General features: G+C 38.8%; 2 protein-coding genes across 7 annotated transcripts in view; both read right to left on the bottom strand.

The window, feature by feature from the left end:
• Positions 1-454: 454 nt before the first annotated feature.
• Positions 455-15,105, bottom strand: stam (signal transducing adaptor molecule (SH3 domain and ITAM motif) 1). 6 transcript variants are annotated; one of them, XM_040143267.1, is made up of 15 exons: positions 13,994-14,430; positions 12,721-12,751; positions 11,218-11,302; positions 10,890-10,965; positions 10,553-10,648; positions 10,283-10,429; positions 9,926-10,016; positions 9,491-9,686; positions 8,956-9,050; positions 7,747-7,835; positions 7,333-7,420; positions 7,121-7,175; positions 6,775-6,928; positions 6,122-6,243; positions 2,361-4,478 (listed from the first exon to the last, which is right to left on the bottom strand). In XM_040143267.1, the coding sequence occupies exons 3-15, from the start codon at positions 11,283-11,285 to the stop codon at positions 4,247-4,249; spliced, it is 1,509 nt and encodes a 502-aa protein (XP_039999201.1). In that variant the 5' UTR covers positions 11,286-11,302; positions 12,721-12,751; positions 13,994-14,430; the 3' UTR covers positions 2,361-4,246. The 6 variants fall into 6 exon arrangements, with proteins under 6 accessions (XP_039999204.1, XP_039999203.1, XP_039999201.1 ...); XM_040143270.1 differs by lacking the exons at positions 2,361-4,478; positions 12,721-12,751; positions 13,994-14,430 and adding exons at positions 455-499; positions 11,417-11,616; XM_040143269.1 differs by lacking the exons at positions 12,721-12,751; positions 13,994-14,430 and adding an exon at positions 11,417-11,616 and having other exon boundaries at positions 1,060-2,471.
• An 874-nt stretch (positions 15,106-15,979) lies between these two features.
• Positions 15,980-22,785, bottom strand: part of colec12 (collectin sub-family member 12) — a 29,544-nt gene continuing 22,738 nt past the window's right edge. Inside the window, exons 4-10 of the mRNA XM_040143264.1 lie at positions 20,630-20,716; positions 19,435-20,478; positions 18,510-19,073; positions 18,220-18,362; positions 17,950-18,059; positions 17,631-17,773; positions 15,980-17,105 (exon numbers count right to left, since the gene is read on the bottom strand). Of these exons, the coding sequence (XP_039999198.1) occupies positions 17,086-17,105; positions 17,631-17,773; positions 17,950-18,059; positions 18,220-18,362; positions 18,510-19,073; positions 19,435-20,478; positions 20,630-20,716 (2,111 nt within the window). The 3' untranslated portion in view covers positions 15,980-17,085. The remainder of the gene's footprint in view (positions 17,106-17,630; positions 17,774-17,949; positions 18,060-18,219; positions 18,363-18,509; positions 19,074-19,434; positions 20,479-20,629; positions 20,717-22,785) is intronic.

Genomic DNA, 22,785 nt, shown 5'->3' with positions numbered 1-22,785 from the left:
TTTTTTTAGATGAGCAAAATAATAATAAAATAGAAATATAGATATATAACTTTGTAACGAGCTGGTGTTTTTGATTGAAACAGAATTAAACATTTAATGTGAAATTAATCAATGCTTAATAGTTCCCTACCGCTTTGAAAATCACATGCTCAGTGGCTGCGGAGCAAAACAGTTTTGCCCTCTTCTGTTGGGAACTCGTCACAAATTTCTTCCATCCAGACCTGTTGGCTCGCATATACACTGATCTCCATCTAGTGGCAAGGCAAAGAACGCTTTTTAAAGCTCCCGAAAACTTGGGCTTTAATTCAAACACTGCGTCCCAATTCCATACTACACACTTATTCTAAGCAGGTTTTAAATATGTAGCATGGTCATACTGGAAATGTGACAAGAATAAATATACTCAAAGCAGACAGCATGCAGACAAAATATGGTTGGTTTTTGAGTGTGCTGTTGATTCTCCTACGATGCTCAAAGGTAATGGAGGAGCTGCTCACAACTGGAAAAAAAAATTCAAATAAATTGTGGTTAATGGTTAAAACAAAGAATAAGTATCATGTTAGGAAAAACATTTTGATGTCTTTTTGTCAGGTTTAATTGGCAGTAGCTTTCCAAAGTTGCAGTGTGACTGACATCAAACGTGACACGTATTGTTTTATTTCCTGTTAGTATGAAATAGTAAAGTATGTTGATTTATTTTGTATACTATCTACAGTACACTATAATAAGTAGTATGTAGTATGTACTGTTTAGAATTAGTATGTTGCATGGAGTTGAAACACGGCTTTAATATTCCTTGATAAAATTAAATATTCATGAATAGAGAAATCTCTAATGTGAAATAACCCAAGCTGTAGTGTTCATGTAGGGCACCACATCTTGTAGTAAGAAGCTAATCGAGAAAAGGACATTTTCAGGGCTTTCATAATGTCCTGGAAAAAAAAAAAAAGTGAAAATCTTTGCAAAGTTAAACATAACTAAATAAAACAATTGATGTATTTCACGTATCTACAAAGGGCTCTAAAAACGAGAAAACAAGGCCATACATATTATTCTGTACATTTGGCCTGGTTTTATTGTGAATACCAATTAATAAGTATGGTTAAAAGAATACATACAAACAGCAGGGTACAAGTTTCGACAGAACCTTTACAATAATGTTGGTTTAAAACTTAAAAACAGGCAGCATCTCAATCCTGTACAGTAAAGTTACATCGGGGTTGCAGTCCAACACTGTGGTGCAACAAGATGTTACATTTGGATGATGTGTGATGACTAACTGGCTCCTGGTCCCTTGGTCCCAGAATAGCAGCTACCTTGATATTTTCGGCCCTCTTTGATCAAATTGATTAAATCTAATTCACTCTAGCATTTAGTTGAAGGCAGCAAAAAAAAAAAAAAAAAAAAAATGAATTCCTTGTCTTTGAATCGACCAAAATAAGGCTAAAATCAGGTGCTGGAGAATAAAATGGCCTCTCGTTTGCAAAGTCCCAGGTACCAAGCTTAAGTTGTGGGTTCTTTTATATTCTTAAGACGGCATAGGGTTGACAAGAAGCAGCACATTTGAAACATAGTATCTCAAGAAATATTGAAATGACACAAATTTACAGTAAGATCAACACACAAATTTGCCCTGAAATTGGAGAGTGTGGTTCAACATATTTAAAACTGCTTCATAATTCCTTCATTTAGCATCATTCAATATCACACAACAGATAAATAATTTTCCCATTTCATCAGCTTTTTGCAATCCAATTGGTGTTTGTAAAAATCAGCTCTTTTCCAAAGACTTTTAATACATAGATGCCATACAAATTAGCCGTAGAAAGGGTATGTGAAGTAGACTTTGTACAACATTTGATTTTTCCCTCAGAGTGGCACTGTAACTGACAGCTTATGGAAACTTTGGTAAAGAGATGTTTTGAAAATCCGGACTGCACTTGTCCAGGTTCAGAAAAGCCTTATTTCATTCCTGCTTCAGGTAGAATTTGTTTTAGTGCTAGACAGCTCTGAGAAAGGACAGATTTGAAATGCATGTGGGGTGGGGGGGTTTGATCAGTTTTCACATTACCAGTTGACCCTACAGTACATAAGCATGTATCAAACACAGAGAGAAACATCCATGTTCTCATGTCAGCCATTTAAATATACTACTAAGTTAGGCAGAATATCACATATTCCACTTTTCTCTGAATACATACATCCTGTACTGCTTCTCCATTTAAAAATAGCATAACAATAATCAAAACATAAATTAAAATGCACTACAAAAAACAAAAACAAAACATAGTATTCATTTTTCAACACTGACTAAAGAGATTCTTCAAAGATTCTGGGGCGGTTCGAAGAATTCACCCCTTAGTAGCCAAGTCTGTGGTACCAGTCTGTTAGTACAGCTCCTGAATGAAGACAGAGCTAGTCTTACATCCACCAACAAGGATGCAGAACTGCTTGTTTTGAAAAGGAAAACTCTGCAGAATGAAGTGAGGAGTCATTGAAGGAAAAACGAAAAGAAAGAGAAAATTATGTTGTGTTTTTCTGGCATGTGGGCATTTTTTTCCCCGCTTTGTTCTCTTTAGCTTCTACACCTTTTAATTCACATGGGATATGATGACTGCAGAGTTCGCCTTTAAGGCTGAGCAAAGCACCCGGAGCTGTGTTAACATACATCCCATCATGTGGCTTCACTACTAATTCAGTACAGTATATACAAGAGTCATGTGCATGCTTTAACTTCTCTTGTTTCTTTTCCCTCCAAAAAAACAAAGTGGCTTTAGTTTTCAGTACTTCTCAAAGTCGACAACATATACAGAATGAAGTAGCCGAATGTTTTCAGCATCGCTAAATGTCCATTTTCTGATGTATAAAAAAAAAAAGAAAAAGAAATGTGAGTCAACGCCCCTTTTTTGGGAAGTGATTCGCACTGCAGTTGCTTTAAGAGGGTGAGAAGGCTGTGGCATGTGGATTTATCTCCATGTTAGTGTGTGAGTGAAGGTAAAATTATCACATGCAGCTGAGGATGTGTGAACCAAGTGCTGCAACTATATTTGCTTGAGTGTCAACTGCTGTTCACCTGCCTGTAGTGTGTTTGAGTATCGTGTGTGTAGCTCCAGTGTGCATGTTGGGAGTGGCGTGAAGGAATGCATGTGTGTGTTTCACACGTGATCAAATAGTAATTGCATATGTATTATGATGTTGGATTGAAGTGGTTACAGTTACACTTGTTTTCTCAAAGCAATTTGCTGATGCTTTATTTAACAGGTCCATAATTTCTTCATAATTTCCTCAAAAGTTTCTGGGAAAGAACTATGGAGATTGGTACTAATTACAAATAAAAAAGTGTAGAAACTGGCATACCTGAAATTGATTAATTCAAATTAATTGCTAGTATGACCTAAACATTTTTAAGTAAACAGTAGATCAGCTGAAACATGCAAAAATGTGAAATTTGTCTACAAACATGCATACTATTCAACATACTCTATACAGTATGAAGAATAAATTTTTTGCTTTACTTAGGTTCAAATAGAGCCTTTTTTAATCAACAATTGCCTATAAATTCAACTAAAGCCTAACTAAAAGAACCTGTCTCATTTCCTCTATAACTAGTATAAAAATTATCTAGTTCTTCCCAGGAAACTTCCTAGGAAATTATTAAAAAATACCGACCCATAAAATAAATTGTTAACACAATTTTGCAATAGTCCTGTCACCTCTAGGAAACAAAAATGTCAGGTCTCGTACACAAAAATGGACAATGCAAATACTGCTATTAGATCTCGATTTGGAAGTGATCAGGCCTGAATGATGGCCAAAAATGAAATAAGTGCAACGGAAGAAGAAAGTGCAACTGAAAGCTCCTCCGTGTCTGCACATCTAAATCGGGTGAAGACATGGAGCAGAGGAGCGAAGATGCAATAACATAATTAATCAATGTAATCCTAAAAGTACTTTCAGACCATGTGTGGCTTGGTGTGAGCTCTTCAAATCAAAGCCTCATGATCACTTCTAAACATGGAGTGAGAAGTGTAACTGTATATTTCACTTTCTGCCAGATAGAATAACACAAAAGGGTGTCATATGTTAAGGTTAGTCTACCCTTATTTGTGTCTTTCCAGCCATCGGGTGTTTCATGACAAAACAAATCATAACACATGATAAAGGAAATTACGTAAGACCACTATTTGATCAGGTCTGGTGCATGTTACGTGTTTATGCGTGAGGCTAACAGTGAGCTGAGAAGGCCCTATAGCAAGGCTTTCTCTGAGTAGGGGGCCTGTGCTGCGTCTGAGGAAGGTGCTATGCTTTGGCCAGAGGGGATGCTGTAGTTTGGCGTCTGCGTCATGCCTGTGTGAGTCGTGCCTGGGGCGGGGCCGGGGGCTGTGGCTGGGTTCTGGTAGGACTGAACGTCTGCTGGGGCCATGCTGCCTGGAGCTGCTGTGTAGACTGGCGGCTGGCCCATGTACATATGAACATCACTACGGAAAAGAGTGAGGCGACATGAATTACAACACTACAGCAAGGTGGATTCATTAAATAGGAGGTGGAAGGTAGAATCATCGGTACTGAAAACTCTATAATAAAAGCCAGTATTCAAATAATTTCCAAGTCTCAAATAAAAGCCAAGACCAGCACGAACAATAACAGACCAGTCACTAATAAAAGCCAGGTAACGCTGAGGGGTATCGAATTAACCTGTAATCTAACTCACATGATTATTTCATCCTAATTTAGATTTCCCCAGCACTAATTCCATCTGTACGAGAACCGTGTAATGTCATACTCATCGATCTGCTGCACTCTTTTTAATACAAATACTGTTTTCATTCATAAAGTCAAAAATTGCTACTGTGCTGGTTTTAAGTGCTGTTATCGTCAATAAAACTCGCCACTTCCTGCAAAGGTTTAAATTTAAAAGCCAACCCTGAATGTGAGGGATTTGTCATTTAATCTGCTTGGGAACCTTTTAATGTTAAACATCTGTAGTAAGTGTCATTGATGGTACCGTAACAGCAATCATAATTAGTGAATGAACAGAATAAACAGAATTTCAGTTAGCGAAGCAAAACTTAGAGCAGCAGGGTGGTGTGGTGGGAAATTAGTGCTGTAAATTTAGATTATACTGAACTTATCTGGACAACAGGCAAAAATTAAAGAAGCTTTGAGTTTGCATGGGCAGCAAAGAACAGGAGCAAATCATAAGCATCATCAAGGCATCATTCTAAAATATGCTAAAATATACAACAGGGGCAATTAAGAAAGAAAGGCTGCTCTCTTATGCTACATTCACATCATAATGTTTAAATTATAATTACGAGCAGCCAAGTGGGAAAAAACGTTTATGTCTGCCTCCAACATGTAATTCTGAGTCGGACCTATCAGGAATTTGAGATGCAGACCGTATCTCCTACTTAGTTAAAAGAACAACTGACATGTCAAAAAACTGTTGGCAAAATAGCTGTAAATGCATCATCACTGGCAGTTACAGCAAAATAAAATTCAACATATAACGCTACAACAACTGTCCAGTGAATCTTATAGGAGCTATACATTGTTTGCTTAGTTCTCCTAAATATCTTCACTTGTTAACAAACTGCTACAAATGCATGACACAACAATTTAGACTATTTATGTACTGCAAATACAAGGTTATCACTAGGGCTAACAACCGTGTAATAATCTTAACACTCCCAAGCCGCATTAAGCGGTGTTCATCCTGTTCTTCAAATTCTAACGACATTTTATGAATGTGACCTTATATATGGCTGTAAGAAATAAAGGCTTGGCTCTGTCTGCAGTTGAGGTAAATAACGGCCCCACCACTATTTGGGAATTTACAGTACAAACAAATTTTTCTTGGAAAATGAAAAAGGGTAAAAACACTCTAAATGAGAGTAATATGGATATAAATAAGTGAAATAGGAAATGAGAAGGTGTTTTAGCATTTTCCTTTTATTTAAAAATTGGCCTGACTTTCATTTCTTTCCCTAAATAGCACACAGAGGAGAGTGACAGCGAATACTAAAATTACAAAGAAGAGGTGACAGCAAAGATAAATAATGTCACCAACTTGAAATGTGCTTTAGTGTTCCAGGACACCAAGACCACATGTGAGACTCACCTGGGAGCTGGCTGGCCAGGTATGGGGGTTCCAGCTGGAAGCTGCTCCATGGGAACAGTGTAACCCTGCACCGCAGTACCGCTCATGGCGTATGAACCTGATGCAGGCTGACCAGGGTAGACCTGTGGTCAAAAACATGCACAGAGCACATTCTGAGTGCTAAAGAGATGATAAGTGCTTGGCTAGAGTGACAGCAATACAAGCCAACAGAACCGTAAAATAACTGGTGGGTAACCAAAGTACATTTAATACTGAAGTGAAGTATCAAGATTAGGATAATCGAAATTCAAGCAAAACCATCCAATTTTCTTCCCTTTTCAATTATCAGGACGCTACATGACGCTTGTAAAAAATGACACTGTTAGGAGCCAGTCAGACCAGCAGTTATGACAGCAACATTTCAACTTATTCTAGATGAGTCAAGGACTCTGTTTCTGCCCTCCTTGCAGAGACAGATGGCACTGTAGATACATGGTAAAATGAAAAACACAATTTGCTGTGTTTTTGAGTGAAACTTCTTTGCATTTACAGTGTGTGATGGAAAGTTGTGCCTCTAAACGTTTCTGCTTATGAAAATACTGCCATGTAGCACAGACACAAATGGGTCAAAGTATAATTTTCTTGGTGTCACATCTATGACAAGTTGACTATACCTGTTGTGCTGCATTTGCAGGCTGCTGCATGTAGTACTGTTGGCTCTGCAGCTTAGCATACATGGCGTAGACTGGATCCTCATTCATCAACTTGGCGTACAAAGACAGAGCTTCCATCACCTTCACGTTCAGCTCTGACAGCTCTGAGTGCTTCCTGATGATACACCCCCACACATAAACGTAAAGAAAGTTAGACTCCCTTAACTACATATTTAATCTGAATTACACAGATTTGTGTTATATGTGATATGTCTGTTATCTGCAGTCTTTTATTCTCGCACATTGTTCAACTAAAAAAATTTCGTGGTTCTTTTTTGGCAAAACATGTCATTTCTGCACAATGCACCTGTCTATGTCCTCCAACTTCTGGTCAATGAGGGGTCCCATTTGATTGCAGGCACCTGATGAAAATAAAAGATTTATTTATTATCATTATGGATTTAATCTCTAGTCAACATTGATTCATCTTTACAAAAATTTACCCTTTTTGTTACTATAAACTGACATTGATTATTCTCTATTTCTTTTTTTTTACTCAGATTATTTCAATCAGTCTACCTTCGAGCTGTAGTAACTCAACGCTGTCTGACTGGTTGTCTGTGGGATCTGCGCTCTGGATCATCTGCAGTAGCTGGTCCATTTTGTCCTGAAAGATTTCAGTAAAAGTTTCTGTGATGAGAGTCTTCAGGTAGCTGTGATGAGTTAAATTTTCAACATGATGTAATCCAGTTTGGAAAGAAAAAACATTCTCTTGGGGAAATTACTTCACTGGCTTATTTTTCTAAAATGGAAAATCCTTGTCTATATTAGGCTATGGTTCTGACTTTGATGTTACTACGTTTATGAGTAGGTGACACTTTCGAAATGTTAGATCCTATCTTGTAACTAAACTCGTACATTATTGATGCGACAGTGACATTGCAATGAGGCTGAACAAGCTTATTAAGCCAGTGCACACTGCAGGGAACTTACCTCGTCTATATATACAGGCTCTTGTTCAGGCTCTATGGTCTCCACCTGGATGTCCTCACTAAACTGTACTGTCTTCTTCTCTGTCTTCACTGTAGATTTCCATGTTACAGTGAATTTGGCAAAAAAAAAAAAAAGGCAATATTGTCAATCAAAAACACGTGTGTAAGAAGTCTGGATGCACTGACACAATACTTAGTAATGGTTAGTTACTAAAACATTAGTCTGGATATATCGAGACTAAATGAAGGAAGTACAAGCAATAAGAGATAATAAGAGAACTTTGCTAAAGCATTAAACATTTGGAAGTAATGAAGAAGCATGACAAACTCCAACCAGAAAGCAACAAAGCAAAGCTGGTAACAATGAAAGCCATGGAACTTATTGTGTTAGATGATGAGCAACTCCTTTCTGTGGAGTACTGACAATTTATTAAACATCTTGAGCTTCAACTCACAAGGCCAAACCAACTCTAAACTCCTGACATGCGTGTACAAGCAAGTACATTAAATCCTTTCCATAACAGCAATGTGTTTTACAACTAAAATATGGAGCTCAAATGTCCCACATTTTAACTACATCTGACAGGACACCGTATAGACGACGGGAGTTTTACTTTGCAAAAAGTGATGCCTCAGGCTAAATATTTTTGTGGCTCACACAGTAGAATCCATCATGGCGGCAATGAAGATGAATTAATGAAGGAAGTGAATGGATTAAAAAGAAGAGCATGCATCACTTCAGGAGACACTGCCAAGAATTGTGAAAACTGCACTTGAATGGCTTAATCAGAAGTTATAGAGGAAAAAAATATTTTGTATCAACATGAGGACATAATCAAATTTGTTGTAACAGAATCAGAAAATGTAAAAGTTGTATAAAGCTCTCTCTAATAAGAGGAAATAGGTCCAAATTCCTATTAAGCAATTCTGGTATGGCTTTCCAGAAGTACAGGCATTGTTATTATTTACTGCATTTAATAAACCATATTATACTTCCTGTTTACATCACCAATAATATGATTGTGTTGTCTTTGTGACTGCGCCATGTTGTTTGTAGTTTCACCAGTCGTGTGTAAGTGATAAAGTATTTCTCACACTGGGATCAATAAAGCAATATTGCTAATGGACTAAATGGGATATGAAAGAACTAGAGATGACATAAATGGATGAAGAATCTGTTTTGTGTGTGTGTGTGTATGTGTGTACTCACTCATCTCAGGCTCTGCAGTGAGGTCAGCAGTGACAAAGTTAGAGGGGAACAGCCCCACTCCCTGGTATGTTTCCCCTTTCCACCAGTTGGGGTCACTGAAAAAAAGAAAACCACCCTCACATATGACAAGAAACTACAATACAGCTTTTACTACCTGGATTTAAGCTGTTGTCTTTTCAGTGTTGCAGAACTCATATCAAAGATTCAACAGATTAGATCAGCAGGTTATTTTATTTTAAAACGTCAGGATATTTTTATTAATTCCTGAAAAGTCATTTTAGAGATGCACACTTTCATCAAATTGTAACAGAATCCAAAAGCTGTTCATCAGATTGTTTGAAATGTTATAATGTGATACTTGAGGGGTATTTTCTTTTGAGCAGGTAGATGCAGGGCTTGTCTCAAGGGTATGCTTAACAACGAATGGCCACCAAACTAAGAGCGCCACCTAACTGCTCTAAATCCTCTCAGTTATTTGACAAGTCCTTGTTTGCTATGTGTGCTTGCTTATTTTTTTGTGTGTGTAAAATTTCACCTATCGTCCAGGATAGTTATGATCTCTCCCGACTTGAAGGTGAGCTCATTGTCCTCAGCGGCCTCAAAGTCGTAGATGGCGCGGACTTTTCTCCCATCCGACTTGTGTGAGGAAAGCAGGTTGGAGGTGCTTGGGTAAAGGCTCGACAGGGAGGTCTGTGGCTGCTGACGTTGCTCCTTCAGTGACAGCTCAATAGCTGCAGACAAAAGAGACGAATATGTGTGATTGTGTCTTTGCCCTTGAAAGTCCTTAAACCTTGCTAAACATCTGAAGGTCATTAATCCAGTGAAAATGGGGATTTATACAATGCCACTAAAGATGTAAAGATGTCTGTGCATATTTTAAGGGCATTCCTCTTTAAATACATTTCTCCATTGACGCCTGAGGATTGATAATCAGACTAATTGTCTGATAATCAGCTAGAAGCCTCCTTACCTTTAGCCAAGTCTTCCTCTTCTTTTTTGTTTGTTGAAGTGGACGGATCCTTTGCCACTAAAGCAGGGCTTGCTTTTGCTTGCTCTGCAGCCTGTGAAAAAATTATAATCATATACTTAGTTGAGTCAACAACTCATCAGTTGAGTCTGAGTTTCAATATTTAAGCAACCTTAAAGTAACAATTTACATAAAACATTTTTTGGCATTTTTCCTTTCTTAGACAGTTGTTGTAGTGTATGGGTCTTAACCACTAATCCACTAGGATGCCCCAATAGACAATGTTAAAATTTACCAAAAAACAAAAAAACAACAACAAACAAAAAAAACCCAACGGTCTATTCCAGCCTACAGGCCTACCTGGGACCCCACTGCAGGGAAAGTGACACCCTGCTCACGTAGATTCTTGATCATTGCTGAGATCAGACTGAGTTGCGGATCATTGCGGAAGTCCTCTGCCCACTCCACCATGAGGGCCTTCAGCTTCTCACACACTTTGGGGTGGCCCTGGAGGCACATATTAAAAAAAAAAAACATAAACAAGGATGGTGCATGACCTAATTTCAAGTAATCACAAATACTTAATGAGGTTATCTGGATAACACACAGAAAGTGAAAACGACCACATACCTTGTTTAAAACATTACTGACTTCACTGGCAAACTCTCTGGAGCACACCTCCAAGTGGAATATCTTCCCACAGTTGGAGACACAAGCACCAAGGAGCTGGGAGTATAAAAGGGTACAAAACATTCATCTGACTCACTAATTAATCCATAACGACCGGCGACAAACATGTAGCACCTCTTAGGATATAACTTATCATAGAATAGAGCTGGTTACTCCACTAGCTCCCATCTTAGTGAGGGGTCAATTAAGTTAGATGACCAGAGAAAAACATGACAACTCCATGAACTGAGCAATCACACTTATATCAAACATGGCTATTTGTTTCCAGTCTGCTTACAGTCAGTGCCTGCATGGCCACATGAGGATCCTTGTGGTTCACTCTTCTCATTATAGAGCGCAGACATTCTTTAGGCCTGCAACAGAATGGCAGAAATCAAAGGTTTGTGGAAATTAATTGCTTGGCCACAGAACAATGTCACTATAGAAGTTTTTGAATTTAGAATCAATATTTATCTTCAGTTTCTCCTTTTACACTTAGTGTCCCTGGGTTCAATCTCCAACCTTGGGCTATGAATTTGAAAAATTGAAAACACTTCAAGAATAGCTGATGGATTTGTTTATGTGCATTTGTTGTGTGTGGCTTAGTATGACAACAGTTAACTAACCCAGTGCGTGACTGTCCTATCTTATCACATATGTCCAGAATGAGGCCCCAGTCCTCGGCTGTGTTCATCTCACTGGTTGCTTTCTCTGCAGGAAATAAGCACAACAACAGCAGAAAACTTGAAGATTGCAAAAGCGCTTTTGACAAAGAGGAGAGGTCATGATCCTGTTAATATCAGAAATAATAAAGCTTTTTGAAACCTAAATTGTGGTTGCGTGAGAGATACTCTCCTTTGATCTTCTTTTTTCTTTTTTTGTCAATCATATTTTGGCAGACAAATTCCCTTGCCTCTGAAACATCTGTGCAAATAGCAACAATATTATACACCCTTACAAATGAGCATAAACGCTAGAGCCACACAGAGGGCTGAAAAAATAAGAGGCCCCTTACAAAACAACATTCTTGCAGTAAATATTACATTACATTCAAAAACCTGCTTAAGTAAAAGTACAGAACTATTATCACCAAAACATAATTCAAGTAACAAAGGTAAAATTACTGGTTCTGCAGAAAACTTTTCCTGTGACTGAGATATGATTCTAACTGACATGTTAATGCTGACGCATCAGTGTTTAAGCAGCATTTTACTGCTGTAGCTGCTCAAGGTGGAGCTAGTTTCAACTATGTTATATACAATTAGCTAGTTTAGTCCAGCGGTTTCCAATGTAGGGGCCTGGCCCTTCCAAAGGGTCATGAGATAAATCTCAGGGGTTGTGAGATGATTAATAGTTGAGGACAGGAGAAAAAAAAACAAAGTTCTGCTCCACAAATCTGTTTTTGGTTTTTGGTCTTTTCTCTAATCTTTAGTTCTTATTGAAATATTGGACAAATTGACTTCTTTGGGGCCCAAACAGTTTTTTAAATGAAACCATCTGAGTTTAGTGTGGAAATCTCTTTCTGGTGATAAAAACATTATAGAACGTTGTATAAATTGAAACAAGTAACTAGGGGTCCCATACTGCAAGACATGGCTTTTCGATAAGTGGCCACAGGACAGAAACCAACAGCTACTTTTTAACAATGTGTAGTATTCTATAAGTTTATCATATTTTTAATGCAAAAACTTAAATCAAAAAAGTAACTAAATAAATGTACCGCAGTAAAAAGTATAAAATTTCCCTGTGAAATGTAGTGGGGTATACGTATAGTGTAGCAAAAAATGGAAATACTCAAGTAAAGTACTTCAAAATTGTACTTAAATTTAAATTCTTGTACTTCAAAAGTACAGTACTTGAGTAAATGCACTTAGATAATTTCCACCACTGCCTTTCTTTGCCATGTCTCAATGATTTTTTCAGACTTCTCCCCTTGCCAAAATATGTCATTTTACAGCGTTTGATGGACTAGCAGTATTTTGCTTCTGTGTATTTGACTTGTGTTTAAACATGTTGCCTTTTGAGTTACCTCATGTTGCCATAAAAAATCAATAATAAAAGTGGTGAGAGCAAAATCTCTTACAAAGCGGATACATACTGCTTTCCAATTATATGACCCATATGTTTACCTGCTTTTGTAATCGTGAAGTAAAGTAGTCACTGCCAAGGGTAAAGGCAAAAGTGTCAAAAAGAAGTAGTGGTAAATATGATGATATGTACCATGTGAAGATATAAATAAGCCATTCGATTTATACCATTTTACCTATTCATTCAAGATCACTGGGTGTATCAAAAAAATTATCTAAATCAATAAGAAGGACTTCTTTGTGATGAAGCCGTTAAGGTATTTTATTTTCCGAATTATACCAAAAAAAAGAGACATTCCTGTCAGTATATTCATTCATTAACGGGATAATTGTTTTACAGAATATTTACTAAATTAAGATTAATACAATAAATACAATATCAGGTTACAAATACCAAAATATAGGATTTCATTTATATCCAAACCCCTAGTAAAAAATAGATGGTCACCAACACTTGCCAAAGAGACGCCTAACAGCATATTTATTCAAAACCAGAACTAAACAGCCTGAAAATAACCATTTCAGACCGAAATAACACCCGACAGCCCAAACACACCCATTATAAACTTCACCAAATTAGCATTTACTGCCGGCTCTGAGGTTGTATGATAATGTGCAGTGAGGTGTTTGTGTACTTTGCCCATTCCCTGTCCTCTGCACATGCTAATGAAGTGGTTAACCACTCGACTCAGAACAAAGAGAGAAAAGGACACATCGTAGCTTTATGGTTTCACACACCACCCCGCATCCTCTTTCACTTCCAGTAACTGAGATGTCAGGCTCATCATGTTGGTTAGCCAACATACAATGGGATACAGTAAGGTGCTGATGAGGCAAATGGCTAGCTAGCTAGCTTCAGTTAGCTGGTGACATAATTTGTGTCAGACGTCTATTTACAGTTAACCTGAACAAAACGTAACTTTACACGTAATATGGCTTGAAAAAAAAAGTACAAGTAACGTTTGAAGAGTGGCTCAACTCTTCAAATGCCGAACTTTACGAACGTTTCCATGGATTCAGGATCCTAATTTCTGCTAGCTAAATCTCCACATTAAATAAGGCAAGCTACTTAGCGCAAATGAGATCTCTGGCTAACTGAATCACAACAAACACTGGGAAAACAGGCAGTATCCGTAATAAAGTAACGTTTTTATATGCTGCAATATATACCGCAAAACAGCCATAGGACTTTAGCAGTGTAGGTCCTGAGGCTAACAGAGAGACTGTACACAGCTGGAGAAAACAAACAAAGCTGTCTGCACACAGCTACTTCAGCTAGCCTGCTAGAAATAGCCCCCAGTTCTTGACTACTCACCAACATCTTGGTCAAATGGGTTGGTAGTGAAGAGAGGCATTGCTGGTGTATTGACAACAACAGATTTCGCCTTCCCCTGTTATTTTCTTTCCCTCTGTGGTTTATTTCATACAATAAAAACGCATAGTAACGACAACTTCATGTATTTCAAGCGGGGCTAGCTGACTCTGTTCTACACTGTCACTCCTTCGCCAGACAGCAATAAGCGAAGTATTCTGGGTAGCGGTCCCGTGATAAATAAACTGCTGTCATCGGCCAATTTTGCCCTCACACCTGTTAATTCAGTGTACACCGAAGATAAAATAAACCATAAGCTAGAAATTGCCCTTGCCGTAAAAAATAAAAATAAAACCATGTCATCGTCAGGTGATGGCGATCACGTGACGTTGGCTCGTCGCTTTGATCACAGAACAGTCGCGCGAAGGTTCACTGTTTTTTTTTTTTTTACCCAACTAGACCACATCAGACCAGGTCCAGATCAAAAACCACTATACCTAGACTTGAGAAATCTTGACTATATATCGATGTATCCAGTGGTGGTAGAGGTACTCAGTAAGCACTCCAAGTAAGTACTCTTAGTAAAAGTACCAATACCTCAATGTAGGAATCCTCCATGACAAGTAAAAGCTCCGCATATTAAAATCCTACCAGAGTAAAAGGTACACAGGTATCACCAGAACACAGACTAAAGCCTCATACAGCTGAATCGAAAACCTCTCTAAAACAGTTTCAATAAAAACTCGACGGTATAACTTCGCTACAGGAGGATTTACTGCAGGACTTGTTGTATTAGATGGCAATAGTTTTAGCCCAGTGTACCTAATAGACTGCCGACTGAGCGTATATTACATCGGACATTGTGAATAAGCAGCTGCCGCGCAACCAATTTAATCACTCAGTTCCACATTCAGTGCTTAGTCTGCACAGGTGCACTGAGGCCTGAGTACAAACTAAAGTCTCGTTTAACGGTTTTACAGACGGAAGAACAAAAGAGTTCTAGCCCCGCGGGACTCTAAATCTTCTTTTTAACGGCAAAAGTTGATTGTTATAGATTTCATTGTCAGTACCGTGTCTTCAACGTGTACGTGGCATTTTACGGTTGTAGCTGCCGGAAGTGGAGCTAGTTTTAACCACTTTATACAGGCTACGCTTAACTTGTTTAGTCCAGTGGGACATCCAAAGGGTCACCAGATAAATCTGAGAAGTCCCGAGATTATTAATGGCTGAGGAAAGAAGAAAAAACAAAGTTCTGACACAAATCTGAGTTTATTTTTCAGACTTATCTTTAGTCTTTGCTGTTTTGTGAAATATTTGAGAGTTTTTACCTCTTTGGGCCTCAAACGGTTATTTAAATGAAGCCATGTGAGAAGTATGTAGTGGAAGTGTCTCTCTGATGAAACTGCGAATAACTCATAGACCTTTCATAAATTTACTATATGATTTTTTAATGTTAAGTTTTAATCTGAAAAGTAATTTGTGACTGAAGTTATCAAATATATGTTGTGGAGTAAAAAGTACAATATGTAAAAATATGTAAAAATACAAGTACCTCAAATTTGTCCTCGAGTACAGTGCTTGAGTATATGTACTTAGTTACTTTCCCACGCCATATTTAACCATATTCAAGTTAAATCTTATCCTAGTAGTTGCAAGGAATTTCTGTATGTGAATAAAGCCATTCACTCAAGTAATGGCATGTGTAAATCAATATCAAATTAAATTTAAAAAGAAATGAAATGGAATGAATAAATTAATTGGTATCAAATAATGTTATCAATCAGCAAGGGTGCGAAGTAACTACATTTACTCAAGTACTGTACTCGAGTACAATACAGACACTAAATCAAAAATTCATAATTCTTCACAAAATATATTCCATATAACAATATAATTTGCAGATTGTTAGCTGTTCCTTTTATGAGAAAAAGAATGATTAATACACTTATTCTTTATAAGGGAAGCTTCATTGTTGTTTTAGAGATTTAGAGTAATGATTTGGTGATTTAGGTCACAGCATGCAGTTAAGTAACAAGCAGCAAGTTTCCTTTCTTTTGTAGTTTTTATAGATAAATGAATGACTTTTCAAGCAATATCATCTTAGTTTATTTATTACAATATTTCATAGGACAAAAAGCATTGCCTCCACACACAGTTTCTTTCCCACTTTATTTTGATAAGTGTCCTGGCCTGATTCATAGTAACTTGGTAATTTAATTAAGGCATAATAAACCTTGAGCCAGATTACAAACTGCTACTCAGTCATTAAGTATTATATGAATTTTAAAGGTCAATCATATCACTATAACAACTGGTTATGCAAATAATAAACATGTAACATATTTCACATATTGTATTTGGCATAATGAATAAATCATCTTATAATGGCTACATTACAAAACATTTACATATTGTTAATGTATGCCTCATTCTGTGTAAAACTCATACTGGCAGTCTAAAGTCTAAGAAATACTACCTTCATAAAACAGCAGCACTGCTTTATTTCTATTTATTATCTGAGTTTGCAGTCATTTGCAGATAGTGAGTGGGTGCCCACCATTTTCCCGGGAGTTTATTTCTAAGCACAGAATCTGTGAAGTATTTGACCGTATAAAAATAGTTCTACTCTATCAAAAACATAATCCTCTGATATAGATTTTTTTGTGAGTGTAAAGTTTGGGAAGGCAGTCAAGAAATAAAACGATATGAAATTCAATCCCGACCAACAATGTACCTTTTGTGAAATATTATTTACAGACACACCTGTACAACAGTGGCTGCACCAAACAATGACTTAGTATAGCCTAAATAAATGACTGCATTCTCATGTTTCCTTCAGTACAAATACTAAAATCAATACCATAGTGGGTTGGCTCTGTGCTTGTTCTGTCTTCTGCACCATACGGTGTTGCCAAGTGCCTTTATGATAAAAGATCAGTCCAAGTCTCAGTGATGCTCGACTGGGCTGACTTTATCAGGGGCCTCTATTCATGTAGAGCTCCTCCCCGTGTCCTTCATTTTACTTGCATCTTCAACTTCAACTTCAGCTTCTTCACCTTTCTCCCAAAGACAGCTCACACTGTCTTAGATGGATGCTATAAAACTGGAACTATCACTGTGAAGAGAACAACAAAAATATCTCACTTAATATAGATTTTAACCTGGTTATGATGTGCTTACAGGCTGATATATTTACAGTTATAGCAACAGTAATAACACAACTACTGTAGATATGCAGTAGTTGTGGTATCTGCAATCTTAGCATAATGATGAAGACACACACAGGTAGAAATATTGCATTACATGAAACAAACAGCACGTTTGATCTTAAAACGACCCACTTCTCTGGGACCATATTTGTAAGATAAAAATTATATCTTAGACAACAGATCTGCATTTCTTAAAGGATAGGTTTGGAAATTTTCTATATTTTTCTTATTGTCAACAAATCCAACGAAAAGAGAAAAATCAAGAAGGAGTGGAGTAGTAATGAATGACCTTGGGAATAAGTGTCACAGACTGAGTGGTAAAGTCTTAACACACTGAAAGACAGACTAACACGTTGTTTTAGTCATGTGCAAACCCAAACAAATAGGAGATTTCAACATTCAAAAAGGTCTGATATAGATAAGGTACTGACAGTCAGAGGCACGTTCACAGATGAAACCGATGCGGTCAGTGCAGTAGAAATCGTTCCAGTTGGCATTATGGATAAGACCAGCACAGTCCTCGCCATCTTCATGACCATGGGTCCAGTTATCAGGCTGGCCAGGCTTCCACTTCCTGATAGCGACAACATGAACAACATGTATCGGAGTTAAAGTATCACAGAAGGTGTTTGTTGGTTACATTCATAGAAGCTTGTTATTTTGAACAGAATTAAGCAACAAATCAAGTCAGAAATCACTAAAACACATGGATTCCATTTGCTGTAAAACCAGTTTGGCTGGTTAACTTACTTGAAAACAGGTATGGTGCCATCCACCCACTTCCAGACATTTTCCTCCTCCCTATCATTGAGGCCGAGCCAGAAATAACCTTTTCCTGCAATTGAATTTCTCACGAATTGCTACGGATAGAGGAGCAACAGATATTTTACAGGATGATCAGTTAAGAAAAAACAAGTTTGTGTTTTTTTTTTTAAGTTATTTTAATTGATTTGTTTCAGTTTTTACAGTCAATGATAATATGAAAGATAATGTGGTAATAATGGGTGTGATTTTATTTACCTGTTCCTCATTGTCATTGATAATGAGCATATGAGAAGACACATTAGTACAAAACTGGTTGGCCTCATCAAAGTTGAGTCTCTGAGAACCAGAGGAGAAGTAATAGCAGCTGTCTCCAAACTTTCTGAATTTAGGTGGGCAACCTGGAACGATTAATTACCAGAATGTCACATTATACAGGTAAAAATCAACGAAGAAGCAATTTTCACAAGAGGTATGAAAATTTGTAAAGATATACTTATAATGAGCCACATATCTATTTTCTATCCTTATGTAATCTTGTAACTCACCAGGTGTTGGAGTAGTGGCAACAGGGGGCTGGACCTGCCAGGACACGGAGCTTTGTGGTTCCTCTGGTGGTTTGGGAGGTTCAGGTAGTTTGGGGAGTTCAGGGACCTGAGTTGGCTGAGATGGCTTTAAAATTAGAGGAGGTGCAGGTGCAGGTATCCCTGGTAGCCCTGGAGGACCGGGAGGGCCGATGGGTCCAACAAGCCCCCGAGGCCCATCCAACCCTGCAAGTCCTGCTGCCCCTCTGGGCCCCTGTGGCCCTTGTGGCCCTTGCATCCCTGGCGGTCCATCCCTACCAGGAAGCCCCGGAGCCCCAGGGTCACCTTTATCACCAGGGTTTCCAGGTCGACCTCCAGCCCCTCTTGATCCTTTAGCCCCTGGAAGACCCCGAGCACCAGGTGCACCCTTTGGACCTGTCGCACCTTGTGGTCCAGCAGCACCTTTCTCTCCTTTAGGTCCCACCAATCCTGGCATTCCTTTGTCTCCTTTATCACCCTTTTGTCCTGTCTGGCCCACTGGCCCCTGAGGACCCTTGTCACCTCTGGGACCCCTTGGACCAGGTGGACCTGAAACATATTAATAACAGATAAGTGGACTATATAGCCTTGTTCAGACTGCAAACCCACATCCTTTTTTTGGCATAGCCAGATTGTATCCGGATTCATTTTAGAAAGTCTGGACAGTAAAAAACCACATGAAATGAGATTTTTGCAAATCGGATTCAAACCACATTTGAAATGCAATTCCAGTCGGATTTCTACGGATTCATCTCAGTCCGGACACTCCGACCGCTCAAATCGGATTTCAAAATGTATTTTATGTCACTTTATGTCAATTACTTTAAAATCAAACCAATAAATCATATTATGACCTAAAACGTGTTTGACTATTTTCAGGATGCATAAAAAATACATCTTGTATTCTTACCCTGCAGGATGGTGAAGTTGGTGATGAGCTGAGAGTGCTTGCTGTCCACCACCTTCATCTCCTCCATCACCATAGACAGATTGTTGACCTCTCTGTCCAACCTGGCCGCCATCTCATCCTGCTGGGCGCGCAGCTCTCTGCTCTCTGCCTTGGCCTCTGTCACGCTACCATTCAGCCCCAGTAACACGTCTGAATGCCGCATCACTGTCTCGGCACAGGACCTCAGGCCATTGAGGTCGGAGCTGATGGCACCTAGGAGCTGCGTGGCAAAGCTCACATTTCCAGTCACGCGGTCCATGTCATGCTCATGTCTGTCTAATCGTGCTTCCATCTCATCAAACTTGGATGAGGTGGCATTATCGTGGTCTCTCTGGTGGTCCATCAGCTCACGCATGCTCTGGTCATGTCCCTCAATTTGGGCTGAGGCATTCTGGATCTGACTGGCTAGTGTGCTGAGCTGAGCCCCCAAGTCATCAAGAGCTTCCCCATTAGACCGAGCAAGGGCTGAGTTGTTGGCTGCCAAAACCCGGAGATTCTGGACCTTTTCCTTTAGCCACTCTGTGTCAGCCCGGTTCTGTCTGGCTGTCTGCTGCAGACCCTGGTAATCATTCTTCAGTTTCTGCACTGCCTGGCCTGCGTCTTCAACCGTCTTCTGCAGTGTGCCCAGCAGATTGCGTTGCTGTGACTGGGTGATGTTTAGTGCACTGACACTGACCTGGGTCTGGCTCTGCACTTTGACCTGGCCCTGTATCTCTGACTGAAGCCGGGCAGTGTCTGTCTGCAGGTTGTCAATCATGCCACTGTAGGTGGACAAGGTCTGGTTGAGCCCGCGCAATGAGGCAGCGTTGCCTTCCAGAAAACTCTGCAGGGACACGTGGCCATTTTGCATGTCATCTCCTGTGATCCGAAGCTCATCTAGGATGTTCCTGTTTCTGGTTGCCCTGAGAGCAATGTCATTCAGTTGGTTCTGTAATGCCTCCAGATCTGACTTGAAAGTCTTGATTTCACTTGTGGCATTAACTGACTTCTCTCCTGCCTGATCATCTGAAAAGGTGACACACAAAAATATCTATGTAGATAGAGTGTAAAAATATGGTAAAATGTCACAGTCCACAATATTCAAAATTTTGTTCATAGCTATTGTAGGGAAAAACTATCCATATTTGATATCTAATCTTGTGTTAGTGAGATTTACCGAGTTTCTTTAAATCTATCTCCACGGCATTGATCTTGCCTCCATAATTCTGCATGCCCTCTGTGACATTGTCCATTCTCTGGACCACTGACAAGTGAGAAAAGAGAAAGCATAATGTAAATAGAAATGAACAGTATGCAGAACATGAATTCAGTAAAGCTGATTTTGAACAGCAGAGGGCGCTGCTGTATTCATACCTCTCCAGTCAATAACTGGAAACTCAAACACCAATTCTGAGCACAGGATCTTGAACAGGGTGAAGATTTTCCATTTACTTTTCTAAAAAGGGGACTGTGTACCAGTTGATCGATGTAAATCTCAGTTTTCCGCGTACATTCACAAATTCCACTTCACGAGTATAAATAATGTCAAAAACGTGATGAATACCAAACTAGCACACTCTAACTCTGGTTCCACTTGTTCACATCTGCAGCAAGAGTCCAACTCATCTCTTCCACGCTTTGTTTTTCTGTCCGTATGTGGGTATCTGAAAACTGCACTGGAACACATCTTAAGCTTTCAATGTTATTGTTCCAGAAGTGACAAATAAACGGAACAATAACTTGCACTCAGGACAAACAAAAGCACAAGTTTATAAGAGGTGTTGGTCAGCTGCTGGGAGCTGGAGTATGCAGGAGTATATACCTTATTTGTTGCTCGTAACATTCATTCAATCATTTAAAATTACTACTTTACTGGAGAGCTAACAGAGTGACAAAAATGTAATATATACCAGAAATACCGGTCACACCATCTTTCCTCCCTGATCTCTGAAATACCTTCTTATGCCCCTCTGTTAATCTTCCCGGCTCCCCCACAGCCCTGTATTGGAAAACCATTACGAGTTATATAAGTTTTCTAATTTAAGTAAGGATTATTGGCTGCCTATTGTGACCCAAGTTATGAGCCATAATTAGGCAGTTACCCAACGTGAGGTCCAGCAGATTAATGTTGATCCATGCTGCGGGAGCAGACACTTAGTGACACAGCAGGTAACACAAACAATGCTTTTAACAAAATGGGTAATTTGGAGGGCCAAGATTAAGAAAAATCTTGATTAGTGCAGAAAACTGCATTTATGTTCGCTGTTAAACTACAGTATATGCAGTATAAAGGATGGAGAGGACAACAACACTACACAGAACCAGCCTACACTGGTTTCTTGCAAACACAAACTATTCTGGACACTTGCAGCCGTTTGTGAGTTAACCTGTGGTTCATGAGACAACAAATTGCTACCAAGCCATAAAATCTCTTCTGGGTTGTTAAGCCAGAGTAGTTGCTGCATGGTCATCTGGTAGACATTAGACACAAACCATCAAAATCACATGGGCTTTACACTAACACAGACACAAAGCTAGAAACCCAGAACAATCCTGACAGCACTTATTGTAAATTGCATGATCTTGATTTAGATCCAAACTTGTAGATGTTTTGAATAAAAGGGTCAGGGTTTTGTTTGTTGGCTGAGGTACATGGTTCATCAGGATAGGGAGCCTATTTTCTATTTTGCTAAAAGATATTTTGACAGGTTTTCTATGATTGATTTGAGCCACAAATGTGTAAGACTGGACAGAACACACAGTACAGTCCATATTGCTGATTCCTAGAAAAAAGTGAATTCCTTTGTGTTTCTATTTAACATCACTGCCTTGCTTCAAACAGGGAGAAACAGCAACAGTGTGTTGCAGTCAGGACAACACTGCACAACAAATGTGTTTCCTATCTAAAGCTATGGCTAATCTCAGAGAGATATCACTTCAGCAGGGAGTAAACAATGGATATGGTCAAGGGACTCTTTTCAGGTGGTAATTCTTAGGCTGAACTCTCTGACTCTGACAGAATTTAGTTTTCAATCCTGTTGCCAGTGATACAACCCTTTAGAGCGAGAGACAAAGACAGAGAGACTGCACATGGGGGGCTGGGGACAGGGAAGAAAATTGAAAATCTGCTACAAATAGAGTCTACTGTACATATGTCAGATGCGATATTTCTATTTATCCATATTTTACTATCCATCTATGCTGAATATCAGAGCATCAAGACTTGAATTGATAATATCACTAGGTGACAGTTTTTGGTGTTGGTCTATTGCCACTAAATAACTTTCTTTAAAGGAGACAAGAAAAGAAAAATAGAAGACTGATATTAAAATT

This window comes from Xiphias gladius, chromosome 14, assembly GCF_016859285.1.
Source record: "Xiphias gladius isolate SHS-SW01 ecotype Sanya breed wild chromosome 14, ASM1685928v1, whole genome shotgun sequence".
In the NCBI taxonomy this organism is placed as follows: Eukaryota; Metazoa; Chordata; class Actinopteri; order Istiophoriformes; family Xiphiidae; genus Xiphias; species Xiphias gladius.
This window is presented reverse-complemented; position numbering and strand designations above follow the sequence as displayed.

Excerpts from the sequence above, each read along its gene's own strand:
- stam (XM_040143265.1), bottom strand. The coding sequence starts at position 11,480 with ATGATTGACAAAAAAAGAAAAAAGAAGATCAAAGGAGAGTATCTCTCA. Across the intron at positions 10,966-11,217 it reads ATAGGACAGTCACGCACTGG|GCCTAAAGAATGTCTGCGCT; the intron begins GTTAGTTAACTG and ends ATTCTGTTGCAG. Across the intron at positions 7,836-8,955 it reads CACTGCAGAGCCTGAGATGA|TGAAGACAGAGAAGAAGACA; the intron begins GTGAGTACACAC and ends GGAAATCTACAG.